At 40.8% G+C, this 15,194-nt stretch overlaps 2 protein-coding genes across 2 annotated transcripts in view; one reads left to right on the top strand and one right to left on the bottom strand.

Annotated features, from left to right (window-relative positions):
• LOC133517099 (uncharacterized) overlaps positions 1–10,520 on the top strand; it is a 23,780-nt gene extending 13,260 nt beyond the window's left edge. The window contains exons 7-9 of the mRNA XM_061850241.1: positions 3,288–3,437; positions 8,010–8,104; positions 9,327–10,520. Of these exons, the coding sequence (XP_061706225.1) occupies positions 3,288–3,437; positions 8,010–8,104; positions 9,327–10,422 (1,341 nt within the window). The 3' untranslated portion in view covers positions 10,423–10,520. The remainder of the gene's footprint in view (positions 1–3,287; positions 3,438–8,009; positions 8,105–9,326) is intronic.
• Positions 10,468–15,194, bottom strand: LOC133517104 (nitric oxide synthase-interacting protein homolog). The gene is made up of 2 exons (XM_061850255.1): positions 14,385–15,194; positions 10,468–13,628 (listed from the first exon to the last, which is right to left on the bottom strand). Exons 1-2 carry the CDS (start codon positions 15,074–15,076, stop codon positions 13,442–13,444), a joined length of 879 nt encoding a protein of 292 aa, XP_061706239.1. The 5' UTR covers positions 15,077–15,194; the 3' UTR covers positions 10,468–13,441.

Below are 15,194 nucleotides of genomic sequence, written 5' to 3'. Positions count from 1 at the left end.
ATTTATGTGATATCTTGTTTCTGTATCTTTCAATGATCTACTCGCGTACTCAATCACTTTTTTCTGTCCATTTTGAACTTGAAGCAAACATGATCCTATTCCACTATATGAGCTATCTGTTTCCACTATGGTTTCTTCTGCATCTTGGCGAAAATATGCTAATATTGGTGATGACGTGATTAAGGTTTTAACTGATTGAAATGCTTTTTGTTGTGCTTCTGTCAATGTCACTTGTTTTTTCTTCAACTCCTGTTTTTTATCTATAGACAAATTTGCGTTTCGTTTCAACATATCTGTCAGTGGTTTAACAATTGATGCATAATTTTGTATGTATTTTCTAAATGTATTGGTGAAGCCTAAAAATGATCGAATTTCAGATATTGATGTCAAAGTTTCGTATTTATTCACTGCAGCTGTTCTTTGCGGATCTGGTTTTTCTTCATTGTGACCAATTATTCTTCCAAATAATGGTAGTTCTGTAGCTAAAAATACACACTTTTCCTTGTTTAATTTCAACTTTTTTGTCTGTGTTGCAATAAATACCTGCTCCAAAATTGTCAATAATTGTTCAATTGTATGTGCACCTCCTGAAATGTCATCGTAATACAAACGTACTCCTTGGTCATATAAGTGTCCATATGTTAAATTAATTACTTTTGACATAATCGATGGCCCTCCGACCATTCCAAACATGACTCGCATGAATTCTACATGATGATCCTGTGTTATTACCGCTGTCTTATAAATATCTTCTTCTTTAATTTTAATATTGTGATATGCATGGTAAATGTCAAGTTTAAATTTGTATACAAACTGTGATATTACATTTATTATATCTTCCATTCGGTCTATAGGTTGAACATTGTTTTCTGTAATCGGGTTTATGGTTTTTGAATAATCTACAACCGGTCTGAAAGGAGTTGTACTATGAAACGGCTGTTCTACAACAAACATTGGTGCAGCATATGGGGAATCTGAATGTCTACATATCTTTTGCTCAATCCATTCATCTATCGTTTTTCTTAAAAATTCTCGTTCTGGTTGTGGAAGTCTGTATGGTTTACATTTAATAGGAACATTATGTTTTAACTTTATTTCTAGTTCTACATCCTGAAATTCTCCTATATCATTTTTGTCACTTTTAAAAATTTCAGAATACTTGTCAACTAAATTAGCAACTTTTTCTTTGTCATCCTGTGTAATTAAAATTTCCTGGTTGCTAGTGCTAATGGTTTTCATACAACATGCAGTTAAAGTGTTTTCTTGTGACAAATTGTCAAAATACTCTGTATGTGTAGGCGTAATAATACATATTTTGCCATCTGGTTCATGTATAATTCTTGCATATACTGAATATTGCCAATCTTTTCCTAATATCATATCTACTGGTAAGTTTTCACTGATTGCTATCTGAGGCATAATATAGTCAATTTTTCCCACCTGTAATCTTGCTGTAAACCATCCAACGGGTGTGATCATGCTTCCTGCTACCTTGTATGAGCCTTTTTGCCATGGGTGTACTTGCAGGTCACTTGGGAGTAGCTTCTTATCCACCATGGTTACCACTGATCCTGAATCTGGGAGTGCTGACAGTTTTATATTGCTGTTGAGTATAATTGGTATTAATGTTACACTTGGTTCATCAAATTGAATGCAATTTACTTGCTTTTCCTTATGCTGATTATGTTTGATACCTGTTGATGTGCTTGGGTTATTTAATTGATTAGAGTATGGTTTTGTTGCTTGTTTTTCTTTAGGTGACTGTACATTGGAGTGTTGTGACTGTATTTCACAATTGTATGAAACATGGCCTTTTCGCTTGCATCGGAAACAAGTAACTTCTTCTATTTTGTCTACACTGGGGTTGTATTTCGGTATGAAATTGCTTTTTGATTTGTCAAATGTTGGTTTACTTACTGATTCATGCTGCTCGGTCATCTTACGCTGTACCTTCCTGATGTTGTCAATTGCTGTCGCATGATTGATGAGTTCCTCCACGTTCTTACAGCAATGTGTTGCTATGGGCGTTGACCACCGCATGTCTTGGATTCCTTCTAGTATCAGAGATACTCGATCTGGCTCTGGAATTAAACTTGGGGACTTTTCAAGCATCGCATTTTTAACATAAATGTACTCAGTAATGGTTTCATTAGAGCGAAGTATCCTTTTACTTTGGTATTGTATGAATTCGGCAAATGACATTCTTATTTTAAATCTATCTATCAGTTGTTTTTTCCATTCTGACCATGATTCAATTTTTTTTCCACAAACAGTATTCCAATTATAAGCTGGACCTCTTAATCGCATGGATGCATTTACCATTGTCAGGTTATCTGACCAACTTGCTAATGCAGCTATACGTTCTACTTGCCTAACCCATTCAGTTGCATTTTCAGTGCGGTTACCTCCAAAAAGAGGGATAGCGTTACTTGTATCACTAGTTGAGAAGACTTGGAAAGTAGGAGACATTTTATGTGCAATTATTTCTTGGGTCTGTGCCAATTGAGTTAAAACTTCGGTTAAGGTCGCATTTGTACCTTCCGCTGACGTACCTTGGTCTAATACCGGTGCTCGACTTGCTTGTAGTTCCCGAATTTGCTGTCTCATGGACTCCATTTCCAAAATTTGAGATGTACGACGTACCTTTTCTTGCTTCAATGCTTCCATTGTACCATCCTGTAATTTAGCTTTGTTGTCCTCGATAATTCTTCTGATTAAATCATGTTTTAGGCCACTTGTTGGCAAATAACGTATTGACAATTCTTCTCGTAATTGTGTTACCGTGAAACTTTGAAAATTTTCTTCTTCTGTTCCTTCCATTTCAGTTAATTACGTTTAACCTGAAAGCTGAAAAAAGAGAAAACTTGCCGGCGTACCGAAACTTGGTACTCGCAATTAATCGTATCGCGTGCTTATTTCCTTCAACGTAGGACTATCCTCGCAATCCGGCTACATCCGTGTTTTAACAAACGTTTTAAACTGATTTTATCTTTTTTTACATTATTTACGCTATGATTTCTTTAAATTCATGTTTATTTTTCACTTCACATTACGTTTAACTAATTATTTTTAATTAATTTGGCCGAGCGCCATGTAAGGACTTGGTTATTGAAACAACGACATATTGGAAGTGTGTTTTATTTGTAAAGCACTGTCTCACTCTTACCTTACTGTTTATACATATCTCTATTCTTGTTACTCTAACGGTGTTATTAAATATCGAATGAGACTACTATGGTTCGACCTAATAATCGACTTTGCCCTTACATTTGGAATAACCGTTCTAGGACTTCGGGAGTCTCTACCAGCTGCAGAAGCATTACGAGAGCCAACCCACACACGCGCCGTCCAAAACGCACTGGAGCCTATTCCACTGCCTGCTGGCCATCGTGGCCGGCTCACCCGCTGAGGCCCGGGCGAAGCTGTTCATACAACAGGTACCGAACACTACGGGAGCCGGCCCTCACACGCCTGCCAAGACGCACTGTCTGTCTGTTCCACTGCCTGCTGGCCATCGTGGCCGGCTCACCCACTGAGGCCCGGGCGAAGCTGTTCATACAACAGGTACCGAACACTACGGGAGCCGGCCCTCACACGCCTGCCAAGACGCACTGTCTGTCTGTTCCACTGCCTGCTGGCCATCGTGGCCGGCTCACCCGCTGAGGTCCGGGCGAAGCTGTTCATACAACAGGTGCCGAACACTACGGGAGTCAGCCCTCACACGCCTGCCAAGACGCACTGTCTGTCTGTTCCACTGCCTGCTGGCCATCGTGGCCGGCTCACCCGCTGAGGCCCGGGCGAAGCTGTTCATACAACAGGTGCCGAACACTACGGGAGTCGGCCCTCACACGCCTGCCAAGACGCACTGTCTGTCTGTTCCACTGCCTGCTGGCCATCGTGGCCGGCTCACCCGCTGAGGCCCGGGCGAAGCTGTTCATACAACAGGTACCGAACACTACGGGAGCCGGCCCTCACACGCCTGCCAAGACGCACTGTCTGTCTGTTCCACTGCCTGCTGGTCATCGTGGCCGGCTCACTCGCCGAGGCCCGGGCGAAGCTGCTCATACAACAGCTACAGAACACTACGGGAGCCGACCCTCACACGCCTGCCAAAACGCACTGTCTGTCTGTTCCACTGCCTGTTAGCCATCCTGGCCAGCTCACCCGCTGAGACCCGGGCGAGGCTAATTCATACAACAGGTACCGAACACTACGGGAGCCGGCCCTCACACGCCTGCCAACCCGCGCTGTCTGTCTGTTCCATTGCCTGCTGGCCATCGTGGCCGGCTCACCCGCCGAGGTCCAGCCCAGGCGAATCTGTTTATAACCATCATATCCGTATTGAATTGATTTATGTATCAACGAATTCAACATTCAAAAATGCAATCTGTAAGTAGGTCACAAGTCAATACAATATTTACATTGATATCATAGTGATAATAGAGGACGGCCTTTGGGCGTGGCGAGCGGGGCAGTCGCCCGGGGCCTCGCGCACCAAGCCGAGCAATTTTTTAAAAATATTTCCGACGTGAAACTTAACATGAGCAAAAATTTTCATGGCGCGGTCCATTATATTTTGCAAGTAAAATATAAGAATAAGTAGAAATATGAAATTTAATTTGATATAGTGCCGCCGTGAACTATTTCTTAGATATGTACTAAACTGGCATGCCAAAACTCGGATGGCGAGAGAGGGGGGAATTCTATCTCTCGAAAATCCACCGCTACCAGGCGAGGCCGAAGGCAGAGCTGCAGGAGGTTAAAGTTCGGACACGACAATGGTTAGTTTAGTTGTTTCAAAGGCTAATAGGAAGGCTGGAGGTGTCGTGTTAAAAAGCAAATTAACGGACATCAGCGTCAAGGCTTTGGAGGCCGTGTTGCGCGCTCTACGTCAAAAGGCGCGAAATGTGCAAGCAGCCCGAAACCGAAAGCCGATTTGCTGCAGAGTCGCGATCGTACGATCCAATTAATTATTTATCAGTATTATAGAAATAAATTGCATAGTGCCGAAGAGCCCAAGCATCCCAGCAGGTCACGCTTTAGATTGACGCCAAAGGTCGAGCAACGGGAGAATCTCCTTTCCTGCAGTTCGGCCTTGCATGAAAGCGCGTCGTGATCGGACCGCTATTTAAAACTCTCGTCTTGGCAGTGCCGGATTAACCATTAAGCAAAATAAGCACTTGCTTAGGGCACCACGACTAGGGGGGCACCAAAATCGTTGGCAAAAAAAAAGGTAGTTTGTACATGAACCTTTGTGAGTCATGTACAGGGCACGTAAGCGTGTCTCCACCGCAGGCCTTTGCCCCTACGAGGAGGCCCATTCCATCAGGCTTGCAATATGCTGATTTTTTCCTCATACTTTACCCATTGGTTCGTGGTTGATTTTTGATTTCCTGCATTCTGCAAGTCTGTTAGCCTTTGAGCCAAAGGGCCTTACACCCAACGTAGAGCTCAGATTTAGAAAGCTATTTGTCTTCAACCCTACGTGGAGCTTGTTCTTCAGCCTTCTCGGGGTGTCGAATTTAATAGTAGATCTACACTTTTATAATTACGACGTGTCCGAATTTCGCTCTCTTGCAACTCGGCCTTCGGCTTCGCACCGAAGTCTTAACAGACATCGGTGTTTGTCACTCATGCTGCCCGAGCTCTTGCACACCAGATTTGTTTGCGACGTAGTGCACACGGCCAAGCTGCAGAGCCGCGATCGTGCGAACTAATTGTCAAAGTTTTATGATAAAAAAACTGATGACGGAATCAAAGGCTAAAGTGCAGGTTCAGGGCCCCACGAAGGTCGAAAACCAACAGCATACGGTTTTATTTGAACCAAACGTTTTCTTTAGCAGAATTAATCTTTGTTTTCCTAAGATGTAACTAAGAAGTGATGCCACCCAGATTTTTGATTCAGGTTTATTTCAGCTTCGCCGAAGTCGGTCAGTCGGAGGTCAATAACTGTATTAGTTTAGTATACCAAATTTCAATTAAATTGGTTCAACGGTTGAAGCGTGAAGAGGAATATAAAAAAATAATAATTACATGTTTCCACTTCGGAATGGTGTCAATGTGATACCATATTCGAATTCTACAGTGCTTTTGTCTCGACTGTAAATTATTATGCCTGCTGTATATTATTATGTTTAAAAAAAATACTCGTAGATGAATTCGGCATTCCCGATTTATACGAAAACGATACCAAACATAGCCTACTAGCTTAACTGATGTAGATCAAGATAAAGTTGAGAGCCCACCCCCCTCCTCTAAAACTTTACCCTACAAAACTTGGTGGCTCCACTTCTTAACTAAATCAACCCTTGGGTCCTAAGGACCAATCCTGCCAAAGGAAATCTTCGGTTCGAAACGCCTTATTTTATCGGCTGCAACTAACTCTAATCAAGTGCCCTTTTGAGCGAGGCCAAATGCCGAGCAGCAGGAGAGCGATGATTACATTGGTTCGATTTCGTTAAATAGGTCTTATTCATACTCGAATGAGTGCGCTTCTCAGAAAAGCTCTCTTTTCAACCCTGTGTGGAGCTCAGCCTTAGTCCTCGCTTAAACTGGGTATTTTTTTCAGTCAGTTACAAAACCCAGCTCTCTCGCAACTCCGGCTTTAGGTCTTGCTCGGAAGCGCCAAGTGGGCACTCCGGGCACATCTTCAACCTTATGAAGAGCATGGCCGTTGGATTAGTTTTTTGACTATTGCCACCATTGGTTCAATTCCAAGCACTGCTATCCTGCAGTTCGGCCTTCGGCCTCGCACGATAGCCCGCCACGGTAGAAACAACTGAGGGTCAACCGCGAACCACGTTCAACGTGTTGTCTCCCTGTCGCACGTACGAATTTACAATTGCCTCTGGGCCTCAGTCCTTATGTAACTTTCGGGTTACTTTTGGTCATGTTACTTCTAGGGTTTATTTGTGAAGTGAACCAAAGCAGGTTTTAATCACATAGTTAGCCGAGAAGGCAAGTACACAATCATAGATATAGGTAATTTCAGTAATTTAGTTCACGCATGCTTTGATAAAGGTGACATTAGGATGGCGACTGCACCAGCATTACTGTTGCAAAGTTACTGCTGCAGCCCTGTCAATTTCCTTGATAAAATAAGTAATGGATTCAAAATACTGATTGCAGCAGTATGCAACCATGAACGTCACTTAGTTTACCAAAAAAAAAACAATGTTGTCAATGTAGTCTGGGTGAGCCTAGGCAGATGGGGCACCAAGATCTAGAAATGCTTAGGGCATCAAAATATCTTAATCCGGCACTGCGTCTTGGGCCCTATGTAGAGCTCAGTTTTCGGCATCGCTTTTTATAGCGCTTAGCCGGCTCTTGACCAATCTCAGCTCACGATTTTTTTCATATTTTTGGACCCATGGTTTAAAAGGGAGAGTATCGAATGTGCCTATGAAGAAAAAATAGGGGGGTGCATTGGGGTGGCAGTTTTTTGCTGAAGTACATAACTACATACTATAACGTCTATTCTATAACGAATAATTACAATTTTGACTTAGATATGGAGAGAGAAACATATTAAAACTTCCTTTTATTTTGCAAAATGCGTTTTTGTAGCAGGTTTTCTGGTGCTTACATTTTAATGTTATAAATAAGAAAAAACACAATAGATTAACCAGTTATAATTTAGTGCTAAATAAAGTACATACCTAGGTCTCCACAATCTGTAGTGAAAGCACTATGGATTGGACACCCACACAAAATCATCCAGTCATAGAATAATATATATTTCAAAATTATGAAATCAAAGCGCATAGAACAATCTCGTCGAACGGTAACTTTCGACTGAGTCTACACACGTGTTGGGCAGCCTTAGCGTGATGTAATTTTTGTTATTATTTGGAGCGGTTATACTTGTTTTAAGAAACAATGGCTTAAAGGGGGTAGAACTAAATTAGAACAAAAATTATTTTGACCAACTTTTAGGGTCAAATACCATCCGTGCGCCCGGGGCGTCGCAATGGTTAAGGTTATGACATGAAAATATGAAATAATTCCAGCTGGAGCTGCTGGTCCGGAAGCTGAAGGCGCTGCTGCCGTGCCTGCTCGCGGCCGGCGCCGCCCAGCCCGCAGACATCGGCGACGACGTTGGCAGGTGGGCCGAAACTTAATACAAATAAAATATCCTTCCTTCCACACTAATTTGAGGTTCCCCTCACTCTTGAATAATCTCCTATTTCCCAACAAACTAGATTAAATGTAAAGGCTGCAGACTAGAGCTCAAAAATCACCCCACGCGTATTGTGCCGCGTGCGACTGTACTTACAGTTGTACAGCGCGCAACTTAAGGCGCAGGGTAGGGCGAGGCATTCTCCATACAAAACTTGTGCAAGTTTTATTAGTTAGTTTTGGCACTATAGCATTTAATTTCATTTTATGCTTGTATATATTGGATATACGCAGAACTTGAAGTAGAATTTATCTTTATTTAAAAAAATACAAAAAAGTTTAAATTAAAAAATAATAATACATCAAGCCCTAGCTAACAGAAAAATAAGCATATTTACCAAAAATAGTAACTGTATGGCAAACACAAACGAAGAAAAACCCGCACAAAGATTGAATGGAAAGAGCTTGCCCTACCCTTCGCCTTAACGAAGTAGTATAATGCCGCGCAAGAGGTTTGACATGTAGAATTTTATTTAAGCTAACCAATACTTTTAGTGTGCGATTACAATTGTTTAACGCATTCACTGCCAGGGGGCGTGGCCTAGGAACAAACTTGTATGACGGTGAACGCATATATGCGTCGGTGGCAGTGAATGCGTTAATACTCAAAGCGAGATATAGCGCTTATTACATTTATACGGTAGCCAGACACTTTCAAATAGGGCCCGGTCAACCGGTGCCACCACCCTAGTTAGCATCCTAACAGTAGTTTCCGTTGCACGTAATATCAGGAGCAGGACACCATTACCAATATATTTAAAAATAAATCTACTTCCACAATAAATTCTCATTCTTATTTTAGTTGTGTACGTGGAAAAATATCACCATTTGAGACAGAGTATTTTTTACATTTCAAATGTCCTTATATTTTGTGAAACTGAAAACTCATCGGGTCATCGGAAATCCATGACACCGGCCCTCGCGCCACTGATAAAAATGATCCTCGCAAATAAGCAAAGATAAAACATAAAATAAACACAACTAAATTTACATTACATGGAGTGGAAGAGTACCTACGTATTGTACAGTCAGCGTCAAATAGTTCGGTACACCATATATTTAGTATGGTGTACCGAACTGTTTGGCCACTTTGACTGCTACGAAGTATTTGACGCTGACTGTACACTGATAACTAAACACTATTGCAGATTGTTCGGTCTGAGTTCCGGCAAGTACAACCTAGACATGGACGCGTTAAGCTGCGTCAAGGACAAGGCGGGCCACTGCCAACACAACCCGGCGCCGGCCTCGGCCTCGGCCTCGGAGCCGGCCGGCCTCGGCCTCGGCCTCGCCGACGGCGGCAAGCCCTCGCAGCGCTGGCGCCACCAGCACCGCGACGACTGCGCGCGCGTGCACACGGCGCACGAGTGGCCCGCCGTCGGCAGCAAGCTCCAAGACATCAAGCAGAAAACTCACAAAAACCACCTCAAGAAGATGAGGCTCGCCCCCGATAGCGAAGTAATCGCGCTCAATCGGGAAGACCTGATCGCCCTCGGCGCGAACGGCTGTGAGGCACCCGTTCCGCAAAAGATGATCTCTCTTTTAAAAAATGGAATTGAACCCGAAACGAAACTCGATAAACCCCAAACGTTAGATGAAATCAAAAAACCTAAAGGTCACGTCCAATTCCATAGTGCGCATTTCGATATCCGCTCGTCCCCTATAAAACCCTCCTCTTCCACAGTGTTCAGGACTTTCCAGATAAATCCGGATAAAATGGAGAAATTTAACGTACAAATCATAAGGCCTTTAGAGTTAGATCAGAAACCTAATGAAATTATAAAGGAAACTCCGACGACCTCCGATTGTACAAAGTTAGACAGTATATTTAGAGATGAAATAGAATTGTCGTGTAAAGATGTAATAAATAATGAAATTAACAATGGACTTAATTTCAATAGTAGTAAGGATTGGGCTATATCTTCATCGAATGACGACCAGTCGCACGAGAGCTTTATAAAATCGAATGCAGTGATAGAACCCTCTCTAATACACGTGCAAGATGACGCGATTGGTAGTCTACCTGACAGTGCTCTGACTTATAGTGATATCAACCAGAACGCTGATATGCCAGTGTTGACCGACGAAAATGATACTCAGAACAGCCGCCTAAATTTGAGTCAAAATCAATCAGTATTGAACTTTCTAGAAACTTTAGGTAATGAACTAACATATCCTGAACCTGAAATTAGAAATGCTGCAGTAGATTTTCAGTTAGACTTATTTTCATTTAATAATACATAACACTAGGCCTTAAGTATAGGTATATTTAAATTAAGAACAAATGACTGATAAATAAGTAATGTTTATTTACAATAAAATAATTTAAGTAGAATTTCTTACACATTTGTTTGTCTTTATCCTATCTTTTTGTTGGTCACCCTGAAATTAACCCTTTAGTCCGTAGCGGCAACATCTTGCCATCATACTTAAAACAAAATGCATCTCTACTATAAGAATTACGGTTCGAAATCGTAGAGGCGGGTCCACACCATAGAAATACACAAAATATTCTAAAATATTGACTAATATGATGAAATATTAACACACAATTGAAGAAAAACTTATAATGAACTGTATAAATTGGTTTTTTACACTTTTTATGCTGTTCATTTGATAAAATATCGTCACGAAAATTTCGCTAGGAATATCATAATTACCTGTGAAATGAGTATTTTCCTGGGTTTTTTGGCCCTGAAACACTACAACCCGGCACACAACATGACACCATCGTCACTAAATTACTTAATATATATTTTTCTTTTTGATTCTCTTATATTTTTCACGTTAAAAAATACGGCAATATGATTCTGGCCGCCTCGGCCGCCTTCGAACTCAAAATTGGTTAAGTTTTCTCATATGTAGTCTGCCTCTTTCGCACTTATGGCTTGTTCATATACGTCATGGCTTCCCTTTCGCACACTTCATCTGTCTGTCAAGCGAAGCGACTGACATGTCTCTGGTCCACACAGAGCGAGCAGCCTCGCGCGGCAAACGACGGCCTCACGCGCGGCCGCGTGCTCGTGTAACTTGCCTCAGCACGTTCGCCTCGGCCGAGCCAATTTGCTCGGCAAGATGGCGTCCCTCAGTCAGCTGTTCAAAATGGTGCTGCACATATTCACTGCCGTGCCTCGTGTATGTTTTATTTTGCTTTTCAAAGAAATCCAAAAGAAAAACGAATAGAGTTGCAGGAGATTTTAGGTGCAACAAATCTATAAGTAAATATCAATCACGATACGGAAATCAGCTCTTTTGAGGTTAGAAAATGTAGTCAAGACGAATTTTAAACGCATTTGTAAATAAAGACTGATTCGACTTGTTATGTTCACAATTATATCTAAGGACGGGCTTTACAGACAATAAGAATGGGGCCAGTACAGCGGTGCAGCACACAATTCGAGCCAATTGCACGATTGGGTGACACCACTGAACTAGCGCCATTCTTAGTGCTCGTAAGGCCCGTCCTTAGATACATATGTAAATGTTAAAACTTAAATGGCAAGACACCCATTGAAGAAAGGTATCACTTTCAGGCAGATGGTGCTTCCCACGCAGCGATATTTAGCGATGGAAGACTCGTACACCAATCTCTTGCTGATTTATTAAATTTATAATCAAAACATCAATCCTCTCTAATTCCCCTTTTCGTATAGTTGGGATCTCTAGCATCCCATATCATGTATTTGCTACGTAAAAGAATATTAATTTGCAACATTGGTTTCCAATTTGATGTACGGAACAAAATAACCACGCGAACCAAACAAACACGTCCCGACCAGCGCGCGGTAAACGACACGGGCGCCTTTGAACTGAACATGCCGAAAAACCGACACCGAGCGGCTCGGCGAAGGTCGCGCTCGGGCGAGGAAAACGTGCGCCCTGCGTCGGCCGAGGCACGTCTACACTGGCCGTTTTGTGCGCCAGGAAATTGTCTCGCACGCATGCTCGCTCTGTGTGGACCCGCCTAATGACTAGAAAGTAATGTTAAATGGTTAATGTGGCAAGAGTGATAATATAAACCATAGCCTTATAACACACAAATCATACCTATGTAATCAAGCTAGGTTTACAATGTTTATTACATTAGCCAGATATTTATTGCTATATACATACATACACATATAGTAGCTGCTAAGACATCCCTGCATGGATGTATGTACAGTTGTGTGCAATATAATAGCAGTACACTCTGCGACGAAGATCGTCTTATAGAAAAGTTTATTATTTTCTGGATGACTTGGGTTTCGATGTAAAGCTTTGATTGGAAATAATAGGAAATATTCTAAATTACAATTCTAGTACACAATTGTATTTTTCTCGTAGGGTTTTACGTTTTTATAGCAATTTCCGCAACTTAGTAAAAACAGCCGATTTTCATGATATTTTTTTTACTTTCAATATCATTTAAGTAAAGGTTACAGTTAATTTTGAAACAATATCAAGTAATGCAGAATAATTATATAAAAAGATACAGTATTATTGATCTACAGTTATAGTTTTCCCTTAATTTACATTTTCTTATGTACTGCTATTATATTGCACACAACTACATATATACTTAGTTTACTCTTTGGAAGTATGTATGCACTTGCGTGACGTACATACACATTCAGTGATTCATGTGAAACTTGAGTTTAAGCAGATATAACAAAACACGTTTTCATTATTTTTTCTTGCTCTCAAACGTATACTCAAACTAGCCATTAACTAGCAAGTTGCTTGAGCATCACTTTGTATAGGAGTTAGAAGATTTAGTAATATTTTAATACTTTGGAGGACAATTTCCCTCAATAGGTTGAGTTTGGGCAGCTAAAAAAGTGTCTGTTATTTTAGACTACTCTATAACATATATAAATCAAATCGGAACCAGACAGTTGGGTACCTTTCCTTGTAAGCTATTTCGAGGTTTCATTGTAAAACTTAGTGCCACCATGAATTTGGGACATGGGGTAAAATGGTACACATGTTTTCCCAAGCTGTGCTGTCATCAATTTGGTATTACACTTTAGTCAAGGAATTCAATCAATATGAAAACCACTATGGATCTCCTATTATTGTTAATTTATACTGTAAAAAAGTTACCAAGAAAATAATAATGTTCCACTTGCGAATTTTAAAGACTTCACCGAGAAAATAATTTACCAAAACTTATAATATGCTTATGAACAGTATGCAATTGAAACATGAAAAAAAAATAGTATGTCAACTAGTAGTTGGTAAGTTTAGTAAGTACATCAACTGATGATGTATAAAGTTCACTAGTTCAGGCCTGCAACACAGGCCTCTCATTCTTGCCTTCTAGGTTTTGGTTAGTGAGGGCATAGCCTGTGCCACCCCGCTGCAAGGGAATAATGTCCTTTTCCTTCAATTTGTCTCCTGTGAGGGGGTGCACCCAGTCCTTCTTTATCAGGTTTTCAACACACTCCATTGTCACTACATGACCAGTTGTTCTGGAAATTAAATAAGTAAAACTGTGAGCTAATCAGCTAAAAAAAAATTGTAACATGGAACTTATGTTCACAAGTTTTGAAGCCAGAATTTTATTAACCCAGACTAATTTATTAACAGGCTTTGTAGACAAAGGTTAAGTAAATATGTATTTGATGCACCTGATAGTATTAGGGATAAAAAAAATGTGCTAATAAAAATTTTCTGGATAAAAAATAACTTATTATTATTCAGTTTAAGACAGGCAGCTGATGCTGGTAAGTCTAAATCACATCATCATTTAATTTAGTAGCTTTCTTTTCCATTTCCATAAATAGCACCGTAAGTTCAAGGATGACATTTCTACCTGTTTTGAAAAACAGTGTTGACTGAAACATTAATCCATTACAAATTGAACTGTAAACCTTAACCATCTGTTACGGTTTATGGTTCAATTTGTAATGGTTAATGGTCAACTGTAATTAAGGTTCGGCCAACATTGTTGAAAGACAAGGAAACTAAACTATGCTTTTTCTGCCAACTAGTCTCTCGGTATTAAATGCTAGGTTAAATTTGAAGCAAATGCCAGAAAATTATAAGGCGAAAATAAACAAATCAGAAGACCCCACTTTACGCATGGTCTATTCAGACCTACCTCTATACCTAATGGAACCGATCGAGGCAAAGCAGTTGAGGTTCTCGCAACCATAGGTAAGGTATAAGGTAAGCCATAATGTGAACACCACTGCAGTCTTCTAAGAAAATGTTCTCAGATTTACCTGATTACTGCACATGGAATAGCATTACTCAGGATATCATGTGTCACAGGGCACATGTATCTATTTTCTTTCGCAATTAAAGACTTCTTATCATCACGGTCTGGTACCAATGTCCACTTCACTTCAATCAGGTCTTTCATTTTCAAGGGTTTTCCACTGATTGGACAGTACACTGTTGGGTCAGGCTTCTCAACTTTAGAAATCTTAGCGTCTGGCAACATTGTAGGTACCCAGAAACTAGGTAAATGCTTGTCTTTGCCATTAGAGAGATTTGATACAGAATTAGATGATGAGGGTCCACTTTCGGAGTTTTTTGATTTAGAGCTGGATATATTCTTTTCTCTATTCATGAACTTGATAAGGTTTGCCTCTTTTTCAGCGGCCACGAGCTCATTTTTTTCGTTCTCTTCTTTTTTTAACTGCTTTTCATAGTGTTTCAGCTTACGCGTGTATTCAGTCTTTTTAGAAATCACGTATTCCAGGATAGCTTCCTTGTCGAAAAGATAGCCTTCCTTAGTGATGACAGGGTTCCTGCAAGGCTGCAAAGTCAGGCTGCAGTCGTCAAAGTTCTTAACAGAGTCCTTGCCTACGCGTTCGCTTTGGGTTCCATAACCGGATGCTGCTGCGTCTTTTTTCTTCTCGTGATACGTGTAAACTGCCCCGGCAGTACAGTTTCTAGCGTGTCTTGTCATTTAGAAACTTTAACTCATAAATAACAAAATCAAATAAGTTACACGGTTTAAATTGGATTGGTTCGTCTCTGGGTGTCTGCGTTCAAGTGATTATATGCTCTTTGTCTGCGTTCGTCTC

This window comes from Cydia pomonella, chromosome 4 (genome assembly GCF_033807575.1).
Source record: "Cydia pomonella isolate Wapato2018A chromosome 4, ilCydPomo1, whole genome shotgun sequence".
In the NCBI taxonomy this organism is placed as follows: Eukaryota; Metazoa; Arthropoda; class Insecta; order Lepidoptera; family Tortricidae; genus Cydia; species Cydia pomonella.
The sequence above is the reverse complement of the archived record's forward strand: the minus strand, read 5'-3'. Positions and strand labels throughout refer to the sequence as shown.